At 42.5% G+C, this 22,673-nt stretch overlaps 1 protein-coding gene across 6 annotated transcripts in view; it reads right to left on the minus strand.

The window, feature by feature from the left end:
• Window positions 1–22,673, minus strand: part of CADM2 (cell adhesion molecule 2) — a 1,018,160-nt gene that overhangs the window by 33,889 nt on the left and 961,598 nt on the right. Inside the window, exon 10 of one of the 6 annotated variants that reach the window (XM_075909657.2) lies at window positions 18,993–19,824. The exons of the other annotated variants lie outside the window; for them this stretch is intronic. Within the exon in view, the coding sequence (XP_075765772.2) occupies window positions 19,787–19,824 (38 nt within the window). The 3' untranslated portion in view covers window positions 18,993–19,786. Of the gene's footprint in view, window positions 1–18,992; window positions 19,825–22,673 lie in introns of those variants that run through there. 6 annotated transcript variants of the gene reach the window in all.

Genomic DNA, 22,673 nt, shown 5'->3' on the forward strand with positions numbered 1-22,673 from the left:
ACTTCTATAAAACCTTTGAGATTCTAGCAAGCTCTTTCTAAATGCTTTGTAGAAATACAAAAAATGGCTGTGGTGCTTTTTGTAGCCAACAATAACATTGAAATCACAAATTCCTTTACGAGTTACAGGAGCAGCATCAGCGTGAAATAAGCAGCTGTGCTTCAAAAACAAAATTTCCTTCCAAAGAGCTTCAACAAAGACCTAAGACATAAAAGGGTTGATAATTACAACAGCGCAAATATAATGAGCTCTGAGTGTATTTGATGATCAGCAGAACTGTTCTTTTAAATCAAAAAATCAAACTCCATTTTCAACATGTTTAGGGATAGTTATTTTAGTGCTAACATTTTAATAGCAGTTTTTATACCTAAATTGTACAGGAACCCGTTATCCCCAGGACACTCCTGAAAACATGATGACTCATTTCAATACGTTATGCCTCGTAAAACATTTTAAATAAACTTGAAAATCAATTATAATGAAATAGATGTGCTGGTGCTGGCAGTACTAGTAAAAGGAAAGCCATATTCCCCATTACAGCATTCTCATCTCATTAACAACTTTGATATATAGACAATATAAATAAAATGTTCTAAAACATTTTTAAAGAATTGCACAGATTAGAGAGGAAAGAGGGGAAAAGCAAGTGTTTCCTTTTTTCTTTTTTTTTCTTTTACATTTTTGTGCATAACATTAAACCATGGAATCACTTCCATGCTCCCTGATTTGTGGCATTCACTGCATAAGAGAACACTCTAAATGCAACAGAGAAATTCATTGTCCATAGATACCTGTTGAACAAACCAACTAGATGGAGGAAAGGCGCTGCATGTGTTTATTCCTTCTATTTGAAGAGAAGACTTATTTGCAGATATTTCTTAAATAACTAATCAAATGAAAAGAATGATGTTTATTTTGATTAGAAAAGTTTGTATTTCTTCCCATCTTCAGATAAATCAGTTAAAGTGTGTTGAGGTTGTAAATTGATTGAGGACTTATTTTTTCTCCAAAGGTTGATGTTTCCTCTAACAGGCGGTTAAAAGGAAGCTAAAAGAAGCTTTCAGGAGGTGATAGAATCATAGAAATGTAGGATTGGAAGTGACTTTCAGAGTCATCTAAGTCTTTTATGGCAAGACTAAATATTATCTAGACTGCACCTGACAGGTGTTTGTCTAACCTGCTTTTAAAAGTCTCCAATGGTTTGCGATGCTGGGGCATAAAGGTGCTATACAAATAAAGTTTATTTAGTTGTTGAATATTCATGGACTCGGTTACAACTTTGTTATTTTTTAAAATTAGATTTTGTTTATGTGATAGCATCCTCTGCATTACTAGACAATGGTTTTTGGGGTTGCACTGGAGAAGGCATGAGGGCTATGCTGTGGATCTGCCTTAGTGAAGCAAGTTCAGGAACAATGGGAACCTCTGCCATAGCAGGCCCTTAGTTGTTCTGTGGCCTGTTGATAACTCCATTGCACAAGTTGGTTGCACGAGATGTAAGCTGATTTCTAGTATATACTCATAAGTGCAGACAAAATATAAAAGCTCTGTCAATACACCTCAGGTCTGAACTGCATCACCTCTACTGTCTTGAGTCTTTCATGGAATAGAAAATGTATGATGTAAGAGTTTTGTTGAATGATATTTTTTTAGGGATGTTCCTGAACTTGAAATCAAAACTTGAATTTTACCCAGATCTCCAAAGATAAAAGACTAGTGAACAATCCATAATTATGTCCCTTATGCATCATTTAACTACTGCTTTCCCCCCTTATGTAAGTTCTCATAATAAAGTCATATACATTTCAAAAAGCTAAGAAACACGAGACACCTTCCATTCATATAAATCAGTTCACGTTTCCACTGAACTTTGAAAATGTAAATCCCCGTGGATACTGTAAATATTGTAATATTAATATAATATTAGAATATAAATAACTCGTTCATAACTCAAGGAGAGGCTGTATTTAGGTGTATAATCTTATATCAGTGACACACTACTTCTACTGGTTAACATTCTGCCTAGTGATTTAATGAGATGCAACCATATATAATGCACAATACATTTGCAGTACTTCAGTACTGATTTTACTATTAAACTCAAACACTACGAGGCCACAGAGAAGCCTAGATTTTCCTTTATACTCTCCAGGGTCAAATGTGTGGGCATTTAATTTGGAACAGTATCTTCTTCTGCACTTACACGAAATAGGAAGTGGGATGATTAAATGCCTCTTTTCACTTTATAACATCTTACTGGAGAACCTCCAATATATTGTGTATCTACTGACTTTGGGAGTTGGAGAGCAGCAGGAATTTAACTTGCCCTTCATGTCTTTAAAATCTGGTTAGAACTTTGGGAGTTAGTGCAAAGTTAGCCTAATTTTGTATTTTGTTTTGTTCAAATGTGTCACTTTCACTGTTATTTAAAACAATTACGAAACTATGCCATGCTCTCAAGTGCACCTTTCTTTTTTCCTCTGATAACTATTAGGCTGTTATTTGATGTTGCCCACTGAGATGAAGAAGGGCAACTCATGCAGCCCACTTGCTAGCCTAGATTGCCATTGCTGGAATGTAATTTTATTTTTGTGTTACTGTGAGGCTATTATGAGTAAGGTTACAACACCAATACATATCTGTTTGCAGGATGGGGTCCTAATTCATAGAGTACACATTGGCCTGTTGAAAAAATGAAGATTAATAAAAATCTTTCCTATAATAAATAAAATAATTTCAGAATCTTCATTTTTCAGACCAGCAGACTAAACTAATTTAGGTATATTTCCCTCTTTAGTTTTCAATTCTACATCTACTAATAAACCCTCAAGTAAACTTTTTAGTTTAATTTCTAGATTACTTACACATTTCTGGCTTTACTACTGTAGTCCTTGGTTCTAACCCTGTCTCAAACTCAATTACTGAGTCTCCTTTAGATTATTAGAGATTGAGGTCAGTAGTTTAGAGAGCCAAATAAAAGATTCATTACAATCATAAATATATATTTCCAGTTATAACTAGACCCACTCAGGCTAGAATGAAAAAAAATCATATATTGCATGAAAAAGATTCTACATGAGGCTTTGCTATTTCACTTCTTCCTATTATATTTCACCTTGACAAGGATGCTAAGAAATCTCTTTTCTAAGAATATGACAAAAGCAGGGAAAACTCTGAATAGTCAATGTAGAGGAAAAAAGAAGAGGGCTAAATTAGTATTTTGATTTCACTAGTATTTGAATGAAAGAACAGTTACTTACCTTTGTAACTGTTGTTCTTTGAAATGTGTTGCTCATGTCCATTCCAATATGTGTGTGTACCACATGCAGAATTGTCAGAAAACTTTTCCCTATCAGAACCCATCAGTTCGGCAGTAGTACCCTCTGTGGTGATACCTTACCACTTTCCGACCCAATTCCCACTTTGGTTTCTTCTTGCTGGAACAGTCTGACAGAGGAAAGGTGTGTGTGTCTGAAATGGACATGAGCAATAGATCTCAAAGAACAACAGTTAGAAAAGTAAGTAGCCATTCTATCTTTTTCGACTAATTGCTCATGTAGATGCTAATATGTGACTTACCGGCAATTTGAATGGAGTAGGGGGTCAAACCTCAGCTCGTTGCCGAGTATAGTACAGCTCTGCTGAATGCCGAATCATCCCAGAACTGCTGGGTGAGGACGTAACAAGTTGTTAGGGTGTGTACCAAGAGCCACGTAGCCATCCTGCACATGTTCTGAATTGGGACTCGTGCCAGAAAAGCCACTGATGAGGTTTGCATTCAAGTGTAGTGAGCTGTGATAGAGAGGGCCAGCACCTTGGCCAAGCACAGTTTGATACATGCAGTGATCCAGGATGACAGGCACTGCAAGGTAATTGGGAGGCCCTTCATGCATTCTGCAATGGAAATAAAGAGCTGTGTTGACTGCCAGAACAGTTTAGTATGCTCCAGATAAAAAGGAATGGTATGCCTCCATCTAGTGAGTGCAGAGCCCTTTCCCTATCCATATTATGGGACTTTGGGAAGAACATCAAGAGAAAAATGTCCCGGTTGAGATAAAAAGGGACACTGCCTTGGGCAGGAAGGCAGGATGGGATCACAACTGCACCTAATCCTTATAAAAAACAGAATATGGAGGCATGGAGGTAAGGGCTCTCAGTTCTGACACCTGAAGTAATAGCTACCCGAAAGGCCACTTTGTATGAGAGGTAGGCTACAGAACAGGTGGCCAGGGGCTCAAACTTGGAAGAGAGCACCAAATTCAGGTCCGAAGGGGGCAAAGGCTGTCATACCTGAGGGTAGAGATGGTCCAATCCCTTAAGGAAGTGACCCACCTCTGGGTCCCTGAAAAGGAACATCAGCCCAAAACCTGAGTAGAAGGTGTAAACAGCAGCCAGTTATGCCTTAATGGATAAGACAGACAGACCCTGCTGCATTAAGTAAAGGAGGTGGTCTAAGAGCAACTGGACCATGGCCTGCTGGGGTAGGGGGGCTACCCCTAGCAAGACACCACAGGGAGAACATCTTCCATTTAACTAAATGTGTCAGCCTGGTGGAAAGTTTGTGACTACCTATCAGAACCATCCTAACTGAGAATGAACACTGGAGCTTGAGATGGTTCAGCCACAGAGCCTCCATGCTGTGAGGTGGAGTAAATCTAAGCTTGGGTGCCACAGCCTGCCAAACTCCTGGGTCCACAGGTCCGGCACAAAGGAGCGTTGTGGGCCTGGACACCGACAGGGACAGGAGCATGGTGAATGATTTCCTCGGCCAGGCGTGTGTGATCAGAATGATTGCTGCTTCATCCCGTTGAATTTTGAGGACCACCCCTGATATCAGCGGTACCAGGGGAAACACATACAGTAATTGCTCCACCCACATCAGGTAGAAAGCATCCAATTGCAATCCCTTGCTATGCCCCTGGAAGGAGTAAAATTATTGGCACTACCTGTTGTGACAAATTGTGAACAGTTCCACCTGGGGATGACCCCACTCTCAGAAAATGGAGAGAGCAACATCCACTTGAAGAGACTGCTCATGGGACTGAAATGACCTGCTGAGGCAATCTGCAAGTTTGCTCTTCTCCCCCAGAAAGTATGAGGCCAGCAGATGGATATTGTGGGAGAGGCACAGGCCCCACTGAACAATGGCCTCCTAACACAGGACAAGAGGAGTGAGCACCGCTCTGTGTGTTGATATAAAATACTGCTGTGGTATTGCCGGTCATCACCGTCATACTCCTGCACCTTAAGTTAGGCAGGAATGCCTGGCAAGCGAGCCGAACTGTCCTGAGTTCTCTGACATTGATAAGCAAACCCGTGCCCAGAGTCGATCACAAGCTTTGCATGCGCACATCGTTCAAGTGCACTTCCCACCTCAGGTGTGAGGCGTCTGTCACAAGTGTTATCCTTAGCTGCCACCCCATGAACAGAAATCCCCCCTCCCAAAAAAAAACCTGGGACTGTGTCCACCACTCGAAGTGTAGGAGCACTAGTGGCATGGTGACCACAAGGTTGATTGAATTCTTGGTCAGAACACTGACGCCAGCCATGCTTCGAGCAGACACAGGAAAATATGGACGTGCCAGAGGACAAACATGCATGTGGCCATGTGCCCTAGAAGCCTCACACTATTTCGCACTGGCATTAGTGGGTACCTCTGTAGTTCTGAGATGAGGCTCACTGTGGCCTGAAAATGAGACTCAGACAGGGACACTATTACCCAGGTAGAATTGAGAGGGCCCCAATGAATTCACTTCTCTGCATGAGAATGAGTGTGGATTTTGGCACATTAAGTAGTAGATCCAGGTGAGAAAACATTGGTTTGACCTGGTCCACATGCCTGAGGAACTGGTCTCTTGACTCACCCTTCATTAACTAGTTGTCCAAGTATGGAAAGACTTACACCCACTGATGATGTAGAAATGTGTGCCTGCCACAAGGAAATGCAGAAATTGTCTGAGTGCTGGGATAATGGCAATGTGAACGTACTTATCCTTGAGATGGAGGGCAGTGTTCCAGTCCTCAGCATCCAGGGAAGGGATAATGGAGTCTAGAGAGACCATGCAGAAATGAAGTTTTTGTATAAGGGCATTCTTGTTCCTGAGGTCTAGGATAGACCCCCCTTTGTGCCTGGGAATAAGGAAGTACCGGGAGTAAAACCCCCTGCTCTGAATTCTTGAGGAACCTTCTCTATCAAACCTAGGGGAGAGATTGAATCTCTTGTATGAAAAGTTGCTCCTGAGAAGGGTCCCTGAAATGGGGTGGAGAAGAGGGCTGGTGGGAAGGGAGGGAATGGAAATGGATAGAATATTCCACTTCTACCCACTGGTCTGAGGTATTTGTGACCATGCATGGCAAAAGTAGGACAAATGATTCCCAAAGGGAGGGACAGGATATGGAACTGAGTTTGATGCTCTGTCTTGGAGCTCACCCTCAAAAGTCTAACTTGGTCCTGTGGGAGGCTGTTTAGAGGTGGACTAGGATCAAGGAGATATCTCCTATTATAGTGTTGGCCCTTCTGATGCCCCTGATCTTGCCTGGGAGGGCCAGAAAAGGACCAAGCAGACTGCTGAGGCAAAAAATGCCTGCACTACAGGGCACACATATGGATACTCAGGAATTTAGAGAGTGACCCTAATGTCTTTCAAGCTGTGTAAACAGGAATCTGTTTTCTCTGCATATAGATTTGAGCTATCAAAGACAGGTCCTGGATGGTGCGTTGGACCTCAGGTGGGAGGCCTGATATTTGCAATTATAAGTTATGCCACATGGTGATCCCCATATACATTGTACAAGCCACCGAGTCTGCTGCATGTAGGGCTGACTGCAGCATTGTCTTAGACACTGTGTGGCCCTCCTGACCACTAACGCAAATTTGTGCCTCACCTCCAAAGGTGAACTCTTGGAATTTCAAGATGGCATTCCAGGAATTCAAGTCATATTGGCTAAGGAGTGCCTGTTGGTTTGAGATCCTGAGCTGAAGGTCTCCCGTGGAATACACCTTATGCCCAAACAGTCTAGCACATTAGTCTCCTTGGTTTTGGGTATGGCCTGTGTCTGCTTTTGGTGCTCCTTGTTCACTGCATCCACGACAACAGAACCTGGCATGAGGTGGGTGAAGAGGTGTTTGTAGCTCTATTGTGGTACAATGTATTGCCTCTTCAGCCCCTTAGCCGTGGGCACAATGAAGGCAGGTATCTGTCAGAAGACCTTGGTGGTCATCTGGATAGACTTGCTAATGGGAAGGGCAATTCATGCTTGACCCTCCTGTGAAAAGGCATCCATGATGGTGTTCGCCTCTTCGACCACCTTTTCCACCTGGAAGCTAAGATTTCAGGCCACCTGCTGAAGAAGCTCCCGGTGGGCATGAGAATTCATTGAAGGAGAGGACAAGACATGCCTGCTACCACCTTGTGTGGATGATCCTGTGGGGTCGGTGTAGATGAGATTACCACCAGCACCCGGCCTGACTTGCACTTCTGGCACCGGAGCAGGGGGTAGGCATCAAGGATGCTACCAACAGCACTGCTTGAGCTGACAGTGCCATCGAGGCAGCCCTGAAAGACGGTCCCTGCCCTTGGCTCTGGTGGGGCATCCACAGAATGCAGAAGGGCCAGTGCATCAAAGCCTGTCACTGGGACGGCCAAGTCTGCACTGGCACCATCGAAAAGTCTTGGTGCTGTAACTGGTACCAGCAGTGGTTCTGGAAGCAAGAATGGTACTATGAAATATGGGATAGTGTCTGAGCCCAACGTGTAATCAGATGCTGACCATAGGAGAATTGAGTCTAACAGTGCTAGTCAACATTGCCACAACGTTCTCCCATGGCTGCTGGCTTGCCTCAGTGTCTTGGTACCAGCAGTGCAGAGAAAGGGCCCAGCACCGGAGAAGCCAGGGGAGCCATAGCAGGGGCCTGCATATGGCACTATAGGAACAGTCATCGGTGCTGGTGGTAAGGTGTTCTGCAGCTCCCCAGATGTCAACACAGCAGGTGTGGCCTGTGACACTGAGAATGGACTAGAGCTACCTTTGTCAGCTATGCCTCCTGCAGATGGCTGGACTACTCAAGTGCTGTAAATTCAATGTGGCCTCAAAGTTGTCAGGCATGGAAAGTGGTTCCAGGGTCTCCTCCACCACTAATTCCAGACTCAATGGGTTCATCCTGGGCACCAAAGTCAAGGGTGCCAGGGCCAAGGTGTCTAACTTGTTTAGGTTTGGCACTGTGTAGGCAGCCTCTGGGGCCTTACTAGACTTCCTGGAGGGAGACTCTTCGGTCGGCCTTCTTTGTGTTAGACATAGCGAATGAGATCGGTACTGTGCCGAAGAGCCCAACTTATGCGCAGGGGATCAGTGCTGGTGACACTCCGCCTGTCTTGATTTCTGCATGTTAAGCTTGGACGAAATTGAAATTGTGTCATGAGGCCAAATGATCCATTAGCAGCAACTTCAGTCTAGGATCCCTCTCTTGTTTAGTATGGGGCTTAAAACAAATGAGATGCTACACTTGTTTTGTAGATAGTCTTCTCCAAGACAATGTAAACACTCAGCATGCAGGTTGCTTGTGCGCATATGGTTCCCGCACTTAGCTCATTTTTTAAACACATGGGGCCACTTTATGCCCCATAGGCTTCGCAAATAGCAAATGGGAAACCCCCCACATAACCACAAACTATCTAACCAATAACTCTATCTACACAACAACGAACTTTATACTACGCAGATGGTATCATGAGCTTTCGTGGGAGTCTGAAGAAGTCCAGTCATCTGAAGAAGTGGGCTGTGCCCACGAAAGCTCATGATACCATCTATAAGTTTTGTTAGTCTATAAAGTGCTACTAGACCATTTGTTGTTTTTTAAATTTATCCTGTACAGACTACCCCCTGAAGCTTCTAAACTATGCATTAGGAAAGAACTGTTCGCTTAGCAAGAAATCAGAAGCTTTAACGACCGTCATTGGTGGAAAGAAGGAACTGAAACAGGATTGGAGGCAGAGGTATATATGCGAAGCCATGAGGTGTCAGCAGGGGGCTGAGCTGACGGGTATCATTAAAGAAAAGTTTTCCAATGATCATATATGTGGTGCATGCACACACATATTAGAATGCACACGAGCAATTACTTGATGAAAATTTTTTTTTTTACTTAAACTAGCTTAAACTCAACTCTGCAATATAGAACCTAATATATTTGCATTTGCCTAATTTTATAAATGTTGTTGTTGAATAATCTGGTTTAATAGGATTAGGACTCAAGTAGAAGACAATTGTTTCTTAATCTTCTAGTGATCTTTTTATTTTAATTTTGTGATCACAAAATTAATGTTTCTGTTGAGTTGTTACCACACTACAACAATCTGAGGCCAGTTTGTTTTTGGATTTCCTAATGAATAATCTTGCAATATAAAATTTTGTTTTAATAGTACTCTTAATTTTTAACAATTAAAACTGTTTTTGAAGAGTAACATCTGTATTCACTTAACATCTTAAAATGAGATCAATTTTGATCATGTAATGTTTTCCATATTGAATAACTAAGTCTAAATTCACTGTGATTTGCTAGGTCCTGATTCAATATCGTACTTAAGGACATACTTAAGCATATGCTTAATGTTAAGCACATATTTAGGAGCTACCCTGAATAGGGATGGTTTTAAGAACCTTTGAGCTATGATCTTACTTTTGAATTCACACAGAATTCTTATATGTCAGAATGATTTTTAAAAGTCACTTGTCTTTATAGCTAACAGTTATTGATTAATCGATGTGTTTTGAGAACTTGGTGATACTGTGTAACACCATTACTTCAAAAATGTATAGAATGTACTTACCAGTTTTTTCTAATTATTCATTTTTCTGTTATAAAAACTGGATTTTGATTTTAAAATATTTATTTTGGTTCTGACAGTCCAACACACAGGTGCAGACTTTTGGGTTTGCTGGTGGGTTCTCCTTTCTGCCCTCTCCCGATTGTGTACAAGTGGTGGGTAGAGTCTTGGGGAAAGAGCCAAGCAGCAGCAGGGCCTAAGGTCAGAGCACCTCCAGGGCTTTAGGGGAAAGAGCCCAAGTTCGGAGCAGGCTTGCAGGGTGGAGTCTCAGGGACGGGACCACAGTCTGCATGCTGGTGCCCACAAAAATTAAATCTGATTTTATGGGTGCTCAGAATGCTTGAGCCACAGAGGACCTATGGAATCAGTGCCTATGATCCAACACATACAAAATAAAATATTGGATGTATTTTGTGGAATTAATTCAAAAATATCTGTCCTCTCTGTCCCCAAATAGTAGTAAGGTAGAGGATAACCTGTAGGCCACCATAACTGTAAGTACAAAATAGGAAACATGGGGATTGGCTATGATGCCTTTTCAGCCACAGGATTTTTGACCTTCACTGGCATTGACCCCAGGCAAAAAGTTATAGCAGCTAAAAACAAAACAAAATAAATCCCTGGGGTTTTTTATTGTGTTGTCATCTGCCCGTGGCTCTTAAGTAGCTTCCCTGCACTTCACCAGGGATACCCTGACACACCCCTTTTGCTTTAGCTCCAGCCAATACACTAGGGCTGTGTCTACACTGGCACTCTTTTCCGGAAATGCTTAAAACGGAACAGTTTTCCGTTATAAGTATTTCCGGAAAAAGCGTGTCTACATTGGCAGGATGCTTTTCCGGAAAAGTGTCCGTGGCCAATGTAGATGCGCTTTTCCGGAAAAAAGCCCCGATCATCATTTTCGCGATCGGGGCTTTTTTTGCGGAAAAGACTACTGTGCTGTCTACACTGGCCCTTTTCCGGAATAGTTTTTACGGAAAAGGACTTTTGCCCGAACGGGAGCAGCATAGTTTTTCCAGAAAAACACTGACAATTTTACAGTAGATCGTCATTGCTTTTCCGGAAAAGCAAGCGGCCAGTGTAGACAGCTGGCAAGTTATTCCGGAAAAGCGGCTGCTTTTCCAGAATAAGAGGCCCAGTGTAGACACAGCCTAGAGGTTGAAGGTATATGGCATAAGAAGCTTCTTTTGGCAACTCAATGCCAGAAGAGGAATTACGCTAGCTTTAAAACTGTTTTATGCTATGAGACTGGAACCAACGATCTGACCCTATAATATTTTTAACTGGGGTATTTGTTACAGTGGCAGATAATATAGGTGAATGACCTTCAGAATATGTAAACTGTCCCAGTTTACAGGGTATCTTACAAGTGGCTCAGAAAAACTGGCACTCTTATGGAATGTATTGTTCTTCTTTGAGTGCTTTGTCATGTCCATTCCAATTAGGTGTGCGCACGCCATGTGCACAGATTCTGGAGCTTCTTCCCTTAGCAGTACCCGATGGGCCAGACAGGGAGTGTCGTGGAGTGGTGCCAGCATATTGGTATATATATACCCCTGCTGGCCCCTCATGCCCTCAGTTGCTTTTTAAGCGTCCGTCTGGGTAGCTGGAGCATCTTTGCTCTTAGCCTGTATATAGTTCTTTAGATCTTTTAAGTGTTTCTCAGTTAGTTAGTACCGTATTAGTTTCTGTAAATAGTTTTAGATAAGGGCTTCTCCCCTATGGCCTCTCCCTGGCTGGGGAGGTCCCAGGGATTCAAGGTGTGTGCATCATGCTTGAAGCCTATGCCCTGTGGGGATCTGCACGACTCTTGTTCTAAGTGTCTCGGGGAGGCCCATCATGCAGAAAACTGCAACATCTGCAAGAGTTTTAAACCAAGGACTAAGAAAGAAAGGGACTCAAGGCTCAAGTCGATCCTGATGGAGTCTGCTTTACAGCCACCAGCCCTGGAGTGGGGCCTGTTGGGGCGTAGTGCACAGTCCTTGGTGTGGGAGGCTTCTGGGGTGCTGCCCAGACACCAGAATACCTCTACAAAGTCCTCTAGGCACCGCTCACAGTCCCCAGCACCAAGGAGAACCAAGGACACCAGAGGGAAGCTCCCCAGAGAGAAGCAGACACAGGAGGGGCACTTGGCCTCAAAGGTGCTCCAGGATGTCCCGGTACCACCCAGGCAAAGGTGCATGTCCACTCAGAAAAAAAGTCCCGTACCAGAAGAGACTTTTGAGGAACTCCGCCAGCCATCGATGCCTGAGATCTTTGATGCATCATGGGCACTCATTGACTTGACCTCCCTGGAGGCAGGGGCCTAAGCCCCACAGATACCAATGCCACCATCCCCAGTACCATGAGCAGCTCTGGATTTGCTCAACCCGGCACTGACATGGGCACCAAGACATGGGACGGCATCAGTGCTGGCACCGATTTCGACACTGGCACCAATATCACCACTGGAAACGACACTTGCACCGGCCCCGGCACTGACGCCAGCACTGGCCCCAACATGGACACTGGCCCAGACACAGGCCAGTGTAGTGCAGCCAACACCCACACTCCCGTGAAAGGCATTGGGAGGCCTTACTCCGCAGACTGCTCCAGTGCCGCCAGTGTACGCGTCCTCCCAACCGCAACACTTGGCACTGGTGTACAAGGTCCCAGTGCAAATGATGCCTCCTCTGGCACCTGGCCCTGTGCACAGAGAGAGGCCAACGGCCATGACCCAACACCACTGGGAGCAGGCGTCAACAGGCCCCCCATGGTCAGCCTTGGATTATTCAGCAGAGTTGGAGGCCAGATCTGTACACTCAGTAAGGTCATATTGCAGGTCGAGGTCCCGGCACCATTCCTTCTCTGAGCATAGATCATGATTCTGGAGCCCTTCGGACAGGTGCACTTGGCCACCCCAATGGCAACCTCATTGGTGGCCATTCTGGACTTTGTGAGTATACCATCAAGCCCAAGGACCACCTCCCCCAGGGTCGGTGTCGGGGTCCACACGTCAGGGGAGCATCCCATCACTGACTCCCCCTACACTGAGTTCCCCTGTCAGAAGCGAGCCACCCTAGGGACAAGGACCTAGTATGACCCCATTATAGGGGAAGGTACTGGATGGCACTCCCAGTGACAGCAGCATCACAGGCTGCAAAACTGATGAAGGAACAATCAAGTGCTAGAAAGTCATTGTCCTACTCGCTGGATGAGGCTTTAGGGGACCCAGGCCCACCATTTCCATCAATGGATGCTAGGTCTCACCAGGATCTGCTTAGGAAATTGGCAGCTAATCTGGGTGTCCAGGCAGAGGAGGTCCATGAAGACTCTGACCCCATGGTTCATATCCTTTTGGCGGCCACTCCAGGCAGAGTGGCATCACCACTCAGTAAAACTGCAGACAAGTTGTTCAAACTCCAGCCTCAATCCCTCTCACACAAAAGGGGGTAAAAAGGTGATATTTTGTCCCCCAGCCAAGTCACAAACATCACTTCTCACATCCTCCCCCAGCTCACTAGTTATGCAGGCTGTGGGGCAGAAAGAGCACCAGGGCCCCCCAGGACCTACTCCTAAATCTAAGAAGCCCAAGAAACTTGACCTCCTTGGGAGGAAGACCTACACCACCCCCAGATTACAATCAAGGTTCCCTACTGTTAAATAAACAAAGAACTTGTGTCCACAAGATATATAGCGCAGCCCTTTCCCCTACCACATATTCTGTTTAGCACACTTGAGCCCTCTCCCCACCACAACTGGGAAGAGGCTAGCAGCAGCCCTGGTATCAGTAATGTTCTAACATGATGCATTCTGAACAAACATGATGTACTGCATGCTTAAAGGGGGCAAGTACAAATTAATACATATATTTGAGTTTCCTTCCTCTTTTCACCTATCCACAAGCTATTTAGAGGGCACATAAGAGGTTTTTCAATGTTATCTCAAGATTCCCATTTGAGCAAAGCTGCTTCCTTTATGAAATACTTTACAAAGCAGTAGAATGCCTTGCAAGTGTATTAGTCACATCATGAATGAGTATTCTTATTAAAGAGCTATATACTAAGTGCTTTCTAAATGCTGACTTAGTCCATTCTACAAGATGCTTGTGGTCTAAGGAATAACCTACAAGGCATTCCCATGGCTTAACCAGATGATAGCTAAATAATAAAGTAAAAAAGAGTCACTTGAAAGTATATTTGGCCCAAGTTACTCAGCAGAAATTCACAGCAGTATCGTGTACACCAGTTTCTGGACTCTTCAGTATATACAGTACTGATTTTGATAAATGACATTTAGAGAGTAAGATTTAGACCTCAGTTACCCATGGACTTAATTTTACTCACTATTAAGGGTAATATTGCCTTTGGGGGACTACTCTTAATGCATAAAGTTAACCATGCCCCTGCAAATCTTTGCAGGATCCGGTTCACATCTTTGCACCTAGGCACTAACATTTGCCCAGCAGAAAAGAAACCTGCAAGGTTGAATTCTAGGGATACACTTCCATTGGGCTACCATTAATACCATACTTTGTGATTATGTAGCCAGACTAATGCAATTAATGTGAAGCTGTAATGTAAATGAACTGCAATGTAAAATTAATGTAATTGAAAAACTGAAATTTTCTCATGAGTAAGATGATGTGACTGACACAGAGAAGATGACTTACAAAATATAGTTTTAATAAAAGGTTCATTGCCTTTGGAAAAATAAGTATTTTAGTTCTAACTCTTGCTGCCTCAAACATTAAAGTAAATGGATGGCCAGGTTACAAGTGTTTTTGCACTACTCATGTATGGAGGTAGTGCTTCTAATGCAGCTCTACATCATTTTCTTAAAAATTAGTAGTCAATGTAGTGTCATACAATAGTATGTTAGAGAGCGTGACTAACACCTTAAATAACAACAAATTGATGAACTCCGGCAACATTTGTTAATCTGTTGGCACTAGGTAACTGGAAACAAAAACTCAGTCAAAACCAAATTTAAAAGGGGTCCAGTTTTAGTTGAGTTGGAACCAGTGAGCTTTGCACGGCTTTTAACTATCAAATGATGTGGACCTAATTTGATCATCTTCCAAACAAAGAAAAAAACTGGATAATTTTTTGAAAGTAAAAAGAAAAGCAATAGTGCTCTAGATGTTGTTTCAGAAATCATCAAATACATCAGACAGCTTTTTACAGTCACTAATATAAGAAGTCATTACTGACAGTTATCGTTCTTGACCAAAATCCCACATTAGAGATTAGCTCTTGACTGACCTTCAGTGCTTCAAGACTCTACCAATGCTAGACATGTACTCTTGTACAATGCTTGCACTCTTCAGCTGACCATGATTTAACATTTGAAGTTATTTGCCTGCCATTTTATTTTTCCTTTCTCTCTGTAGAAGACATTTGCTATACAGGCAGTCCCCGGGTTACGTACAAGATAGGGACTGTAGGTTTGTTCTTAAGTTGAATCTGTATGTAAGTCGGAACTGGCGTCCAGATTCAGCCGCTGCTGAAACTGACCGCCAGTTCCGACTTACATACAGAATCAACTTAAGAACCCCAAGCGACCCCAAGTCAGCTGCTGCTGAAACTGATCAGCAGCTGATTCCAGGAAGCCCGGGGCAGAGCAACTCTGCCTTGGGCTTCCTGTAGTCAGCGCTGGTCAGTTTCAGCAGCAGCTGACTTGGGGACGCATGGGGTAGAGCAGCTGGGGTGCTGCTGGGTTGCTCCAGTAGCGCCACTCCTCAGCGCTACTGGACCAACCCAGCAGCACCCCATCTGCTCTGCCCCAGGCGTCCTGATTCAGCCGCTGCTGAAACTGACCAGCAGCGGCTGAATCAGGACGCCTGGGGCAGAGCAGCTGGGGTGCTGCCGGGTTGGTCCAGTAGCGTCCAGAGCGGCGCTGCGGGACTAACCAGCAGCGCCCCAGCTGCTCTGCCACAGGCGTACGGAGAAAAGCCTAGTCTGCGCCCCCCCCTCACCCCAGCAGACCAGGAAGACGGGGAGCAAAGCCTCTGAGGACGCCAGCAGCGGGACAGCCGCGGGGCGTCTGGGCTGTCCCGCTGCCGGCTTCCCCAGGCTTTGCAAAGCCACGGGGGGGCTTGGGCAGCGGGGCAGCCCAGGCGCGCCTGGGCTGCCCCGCTGCCCGAGCCCCTCCGCAGCTTTGCTCCGCGTCTTCCTGGTCTGCAGACCAGGGAGACGCGGAGAAAGCCCCAGAGTACACGGGCGGCAGGACCGCGAGGTCCCGCAGTCCGTGTCCTCCGGGCCGAGCCCCGTTCGTAACTGCGGATCCGACGTAAGTCGGATCCGCATAAGTCGGGGACTTCCTGTACTGAAAATACTGCAAAATAACTGAAATAATAATGATTTTCTAAAGAATCTTTTGCATATGACACACATGATCAAATTCCAGCAATTCCAGGAAGAAGATCTTTTCATGCTATAAAATTAAAAATAATATCAATGCACATAAAGTAGACTTCTTACAGTCATATTTGCCTAAAAATGTAAAAGAATCTCGAACTGAAGAAATAGTATAGCAGGTGGGGAAACCTAAGACAGTAAATGTTTAAAAAAAGTAATTTCTCATGTGACTGTATCCTTTACCTCCAAATTTCACTAGTAGTAATTTTAGAGTATAATTTTCTTGAAGCAGGGCTGTATATTCAGGCTAAAAAATTCCAGAGATTCACTATTTCAAATTAGAAGGCCACTCCCTTCCATTACTCCAGCTATGTGTCACCCATGGCCTTAAAATTGTTTGGTTGACCAATAAGAGTAAAGATGGTGAATTTTAGCTAACAGTTAATTGATTTAAATATTCAAAGTTCTTTCTGAGTTCCTTATTAAAATTTCTAGGAGCAGAAAGTATTAGTACTACCACACTGCAGTCATCAAGTTAAAAGCTAGACAGCTTAGCATATTGCAACTATATTCAGGCCCTGACCAGACTCTGATTATTTGAGCAATGGAACAAATATGGTATTTTATATAGAACCAAGGCCCCAAATCAGAGAAGCATCCCTTGTCACAGTTTCAATGGTTAACTGCACCTTTGACCTCTTCCCAGTCTTCCTCCAGGGCACCCACTTAAAGTTTCATGCTCTGATCTATCAGCCCTTTCATGCTGAGCTCTGCATCTCTCTCCAGATCAGGGATTCAGGCTTGCAGTCCCTCTGCACCTCATTGTGATTTCTGCAACACTAACTGGTGACTAACCCTCTCCAGAGGCTACAACAGTGTATAAGAGATACCAGCCAGAATTCACAAAGCAAAGTACATATATTCTTGGGGAAGAAACCAATAAAAGTTCCTATACAGATTCTAAAATTTTACCACAGGTAAGCCAAAGTCCTTCCAACCCTTCAACAAGGATTAAGACACTACCATGGACAATTTGATGAATCAAAATGCTCTATTGTGTCAGTTCAAGCTCAGCTTTTTATACCCAAATACCTGTCTGTCTCTCTTGACGTCTGAAAATACTGAGACGTGTCTCTAGAGATGTCCACAAACTGAATTCTTCATATTAATCACAACCCTCTCCTCCCACCTCTTCCATTGATGGTTTTGATTCCTGGAGGATCTGCAGGAACTTTCCCACTTGGGGTTACAGCCAGTCCCAGGCTCCCAGTGACACATACAATCCATACACTTCCCAGAATATTTGTCCTACTGACACAGCACAGAGTTGCGATATCTTTCTCATCTCTATTCATGGCAGCACTTAAACAACACATTTCTTAATGTTATCCTGAATCAGGGCCCAAAGTGCAAGGTGTTTTTTTTAATTTGTTATTTATTCTGCTTTCATCCATAAGTATGTGACACTGGTCACACAACCAGAAAGACAAAAATCCCTGCTCTGAGCTTCCTGGTGGTTCTTACTTTTTACTTGCAGGGAGAAGTTACTCACCTTGTGCTATAACTGGAGTTCTTTGAGATATATGTCTCTCTGGATCTGTTGGGAAGTAGAGCATCTGCAAGGACACTGCTTGAAGAAAAACTGAATAGTAGAAGGTACAACCCCAGTCCATGTGGGAACTTACAACCAATCCATTATATTAGAGTAATAAGAGGAACTCAACTGCTTGGACTGGGAGTTATACTTTAGGTTGCTGCAGACTCTGTGAATACTCCAGAATTACACATGAATGCAACAGTTCACTTACAAAATGTCTTACTTTTTCATAATAAATGTGGAGAAGTTCATTCTGTGTCCAAAGTCAAGACTAGAATCCCTCATTTTCACAGTGGAGTCAGAGAATTTAGCAATAGAAAGCATTTGGTCAGAATGAGGGGGCATTACCATAATGTGCCAGGAAGGAAGGATGTGTGTGTCCCAGTCACACAAAGACAATTAGCAAATTGGTTTCCTATGGTCTTGCTGCCAGAATTCCCAAAAGTCACACTATGCTGCAAGGGACGTGTTATACAAAAGAGTCCCAAATGGACTGTAAGCCTATAATAGCTCTCAGAAAGTACTTGGCGCAATATCATGTGGTGGGAGGAGTGCCAACTTGATGGTAATAAAGGACTCATTTCATCTTAGCTTTAGTAACTCCGGAAATATGGGAAACAGATGTTTCAAAGAATGACTAGAGGCTGCAGTGCACCAAAATTCAGCCGCCTTTGGAAACTCAGAGATCTCTTTAAAGCATAAACAACATAGAGTTCTTCTGTCTCTGAAAAGGACGCAACCAATTTCAAAATTACAGGAGAATCCTAGGTGCAGCTATGGAAACACTCCATAGGTGCAGCTATGGAAACACACTGTAAAACGTCACCTGAGTTACACCTGAGCTACCACAGGAGTTTTTTCAGATATATGTCCCTATTGGTCTAGTGCGAAGTGGAACATCCACAGGGACAGTGTTTGAAGAAGAACCAAATAGTACACCAACAGCAGAAGGTACAACACCAAGCTCCAGTCTGTGGAGGTGCTTAGCAACAATCCATTTTATTAGATTAATAAAGAGTAATAAGAGGAACTACACAGCTTCTATTCTATTATTCTATTCTATGTGAAATTGGTTGTACAAGGTCAAAATGGAGGACAACACTAACGTTGAATCTAAAGTTGTGTCTTAGATTCCACATGCATTCCAGCAACAGGAACAATATTTAAATCATACCCGACTCTGCATCCTCAAACATTAAAAACTCTTTGTTCACTACTGAAAATAGTAGAAGAGCTGGTAAATGTTATATTTTTTACCATTTCCTGGTGTTTAATATTGTCACAAACAGCTAATTCTCTGTTGCATGTAATTCAAAAAAATCTGTGATGACTGAGAATTTTGAATTCATAAACACAAGTTGTCTCATTTTTAGATGGATCAGAATATAATCTGTTCTGTCCTGTTGACATATTAGCAAAAGAAGTTTTTACTGTCTTAAAATAAATAGAATGGCATCTTAAAAACATATCTGTCATTTCTAAAAGGCCATAACATAACCCTTTAGTGATTTATAATGCTGGCCTTTGCTGGCCAGAAGCCTGGTCTCTTACCTTTTATCAGGTAGAAAGGGAAATTGCATATTAAGGTAAATTGCCTCTCATGCTACTTCTTTCCCCTTCAACTGGTAGTTTTCTATTACAGACTTGAAAAAATTCAGACTGGAAAGAAACCCAAGCATCCTTGATTGAAGGGATTTGATTCACTTTTTCTGAATTCATGCTATCTAAATCACAGCAGGATGACTTGTAATCAAAGTTTTTCAAAAAGAACATAAATTTGGGGAAAGGGAAAAGGCCATTCAGCCCATTGCAAGTCATCTTGGTTAACACAGTTCCTCGAGAATAGTATCTCGCTTCTTCTTTAATGACCTCAGTACCTTCAATTCCAAACTTGGCTCAATAGGCTATTGAAAAATTGTATTTCTTTTTGAGTGAAAAGCACTTCCTTGTGTCGGTTCTGAATTTCATTTTTTTCACTCTCTTCCATTTATACTTTTCCTTTCAGTCTTTTATTCTCAGCCAGCGAGTCAAGTGTTATTGAATAAGGGTTTTCCACCCTGTATTCCTGAAAGTAGATGAGTTTGTAATTTTTGGAAGATGAAAAAAAATACCGTGGCCAAGATTAGATATAACCATTTAGATTATTGTACATTTCAAACCAGATTCCCCACCCTCACCCCATGCTTCTGTGTCTTTCATCTACACTGTGTTAAGGGATGAGTTTTAAGATTCCAGTACCAATGAATCACTGGGATTAAACATATTGCCCTTTTCCCCTTTAACATTATTGCATCTGTTTTCCCCGTTCCCCTCTACTGATAGACATGGTGAAGCATAACTGTAGCCTTGACAGATTTTTTGTCCTTCTGTTTTAAACAAGTGAACCTGTTTCAATAGTCTCTTTGCTTTTTCTGTTTCCTATTTAAGGAGATACATTTTTAATCCAGTTTGTTAGACGCACAGGCAGCTTTTGTGTTAATCTGTTTGATGTTTCATTTTCTGGAGGATGCCAAATTATAATCAGTATGAATGTGTATCTGGTGATCATTTAAAAATCAGGTAAGTCAGCAAATACAGTTAGGTATAGAGACATAGCCAGATTTTGAACTTAAGACAGCCGTAATATATTACTTCAATGTTATATCAGTGTGAACATTAATAGGTCAGATTAGACCCATTACCAAGGTCATACTTTGCAGATTTGGTATTATTTTATTGTTATTGGTGATCCTGTAAGCTTCAGATTTTCCCAAGGTCATCTTTATTCCTTGGAAAATCTTAGTACAATTAGTATCAATTCAGTGGTTCATGAAGTTCATGCTGGAAGTTATTAGCTGTGTTTCAAGTGTCAGAGATAGCAAGGGCAGATTTAGTAATCTTTTCAACTTCAAAAGCACAGCTGATTATTTTTCTGGTTACTGAGATAGACATGTACATTCCTTATTAAAAGTGTTGCTAATAAATTTGAAACATATCAAGTATTTTTCTCTACCTGTTCCTTTCCTCATTTTAGAACCTGTTTTGGATATTAACACTTCACATTATAATGTAAACATATAGTTAACTTGCCACGTTTTTCACTATAGTGATTCTACATTATTGTAGTGATACTACATTTGTCTTTTTTATATAGTAGAGAAAACATGTCAAAATTCTGAACTGTGGAGTACTTTTAGGGGAAAAAATCATCTGAGATTTTACAGAGCACTATTAAAGTCCACAAAAAAATCCTAAAAAAATCTAGAAACATATGCCATTGGATTTAAACTAAGCACAGCAACAAAGCATCTAGCTCAACAGATGCTACTGGCATATCTTCCCTAACTGTTAAATAGAAGCTTGCTGTATTTCCTTTAGAAATCTGGCATCCTCGATACTGTATTTATATATGGGAATAAATAACCCCCCCAAAATGCAAACCAAAACCACAAGAAGATCTGAATAAGAGTCAGATACTTGTGGATTGAGCCCTCCCAAGTGTAATTAATAGGGCAGATTCTGATTCTGCTTTTATTCACACTGAATGAGTAGAGAAAATGCCAGATACTAAAGGGGGTTTTAATCTAGTAGAAAAAAATCTTAATAACCAATGTTTGGAAATTAAAGCTAGACAAATTCAAACTACAAGTAAGGAGCACATTTTTAAACAGTGAGGATTATTAGCAATTGCAACAAATTACTAACAGAAGTTTTCAAATCACATTTGTGGCAGGTCAATATAGTTTATTCAAAGAAAAGTTATTGGGCTCAACACAGGAGTAACTGGGTGAAATTCTATGGTGCACTCTTACAAATGATGTCAGATTAGATAACCTAATGGTCCTCTTGTGGCCTTAATAGACTCACAAATTAAAATGTATGAATATCACATTAAACCATGGGTCATCCCATGGAAATCAGTTGGGCCACAATTCTACATAAGGGACTGCTCAGCATGAGAAATGGTCTCACAAAGTGCTCTTTGACCAGAGGTGGGGCAGTTAGTTATCTTCAAGTCTGCAGTGGAGCATCAAGTTAAAAAAATAAGACACTGCAGCTAACACTGAAAAGTCAAGTAAATTTCTGTTACTCTGACCTTTCTTTTTGAAGGTACAGAATTCAAAGTGTGGAAGATCCTATGTATGATGTAAGTAAAACATTTATCGTTTTTTCTGGCAATAAAAAGCAGGGGAAAATCTGTTAACACTCATTTAGATTATGTCTCTACTGCAATAAAAACATACACAGCTGGCCTGAGTCCACTGATATGGTTTTGCAGGGCTATCAAATTGCCTGGGCATTTATAGTTCAGCTTGATAACTGAGGAACCTGAGCCTCTTGAGCCTGTATCAACTGACATGGGCAACCTGCAAGGATTTTATTGTAGGGTAGGCACACCCTTTCACAGGAGAAAGAAGAAGAAAAAACAGGTAAAAAGGGAAATGTTCTGTCTTGTTTCTTATATGTTCCATTTATTCTTTACTATTGGAAATCTCTAGATGTGAATAAAATGTAGGAAACCATGTCAGCCCTCGAGACATTAGATAAAAATGGCCATTAGGATGATACCTTTTCTCTTTTAGTGTCTTTGGGTATGTCTACACTACCATCCTAGTTTGAACTAGGGTAGTAATGTAGGCAACCGGAGTTGCAAATGAAGCCCGGGATTTGAATTTCCCGGGCTTCATTTGCATAAAGCTGGGCGCCGCCATTTTTAAATGTGTGAAATGAGTGTGAAACGAGGAGTAACGGTAGTTCGGACTAGGAAGCCTAGTCCGAACTACCTAGTCCGTGCCGCGTGTAGCCGCGCGGCACGGAGTCCGCACTAGCGGACATTTAAAAATGGCGGCGCCCGGCTTTATGCAAATGAAGCCCAGGAAATTCAAATCCCGGGCTTCATTTGCAACTCCAGTTGCCTACATTCCCACCCTAGTT

Source organism: Pelodiscus sinensis, chromosome 1, assembly GCF_052426305.1.
Source record: "Pelodiscus sinensis isolate ZL-2025 chromosome 1, ASM5242630v1, whole genome shotgun sequence".
NCBI classification, from domain to species: Eukaryota; Metazoa; Chordata; order Testudines; family Trionychidae; genus Pelodiscus; species Pelodiscus sinensis.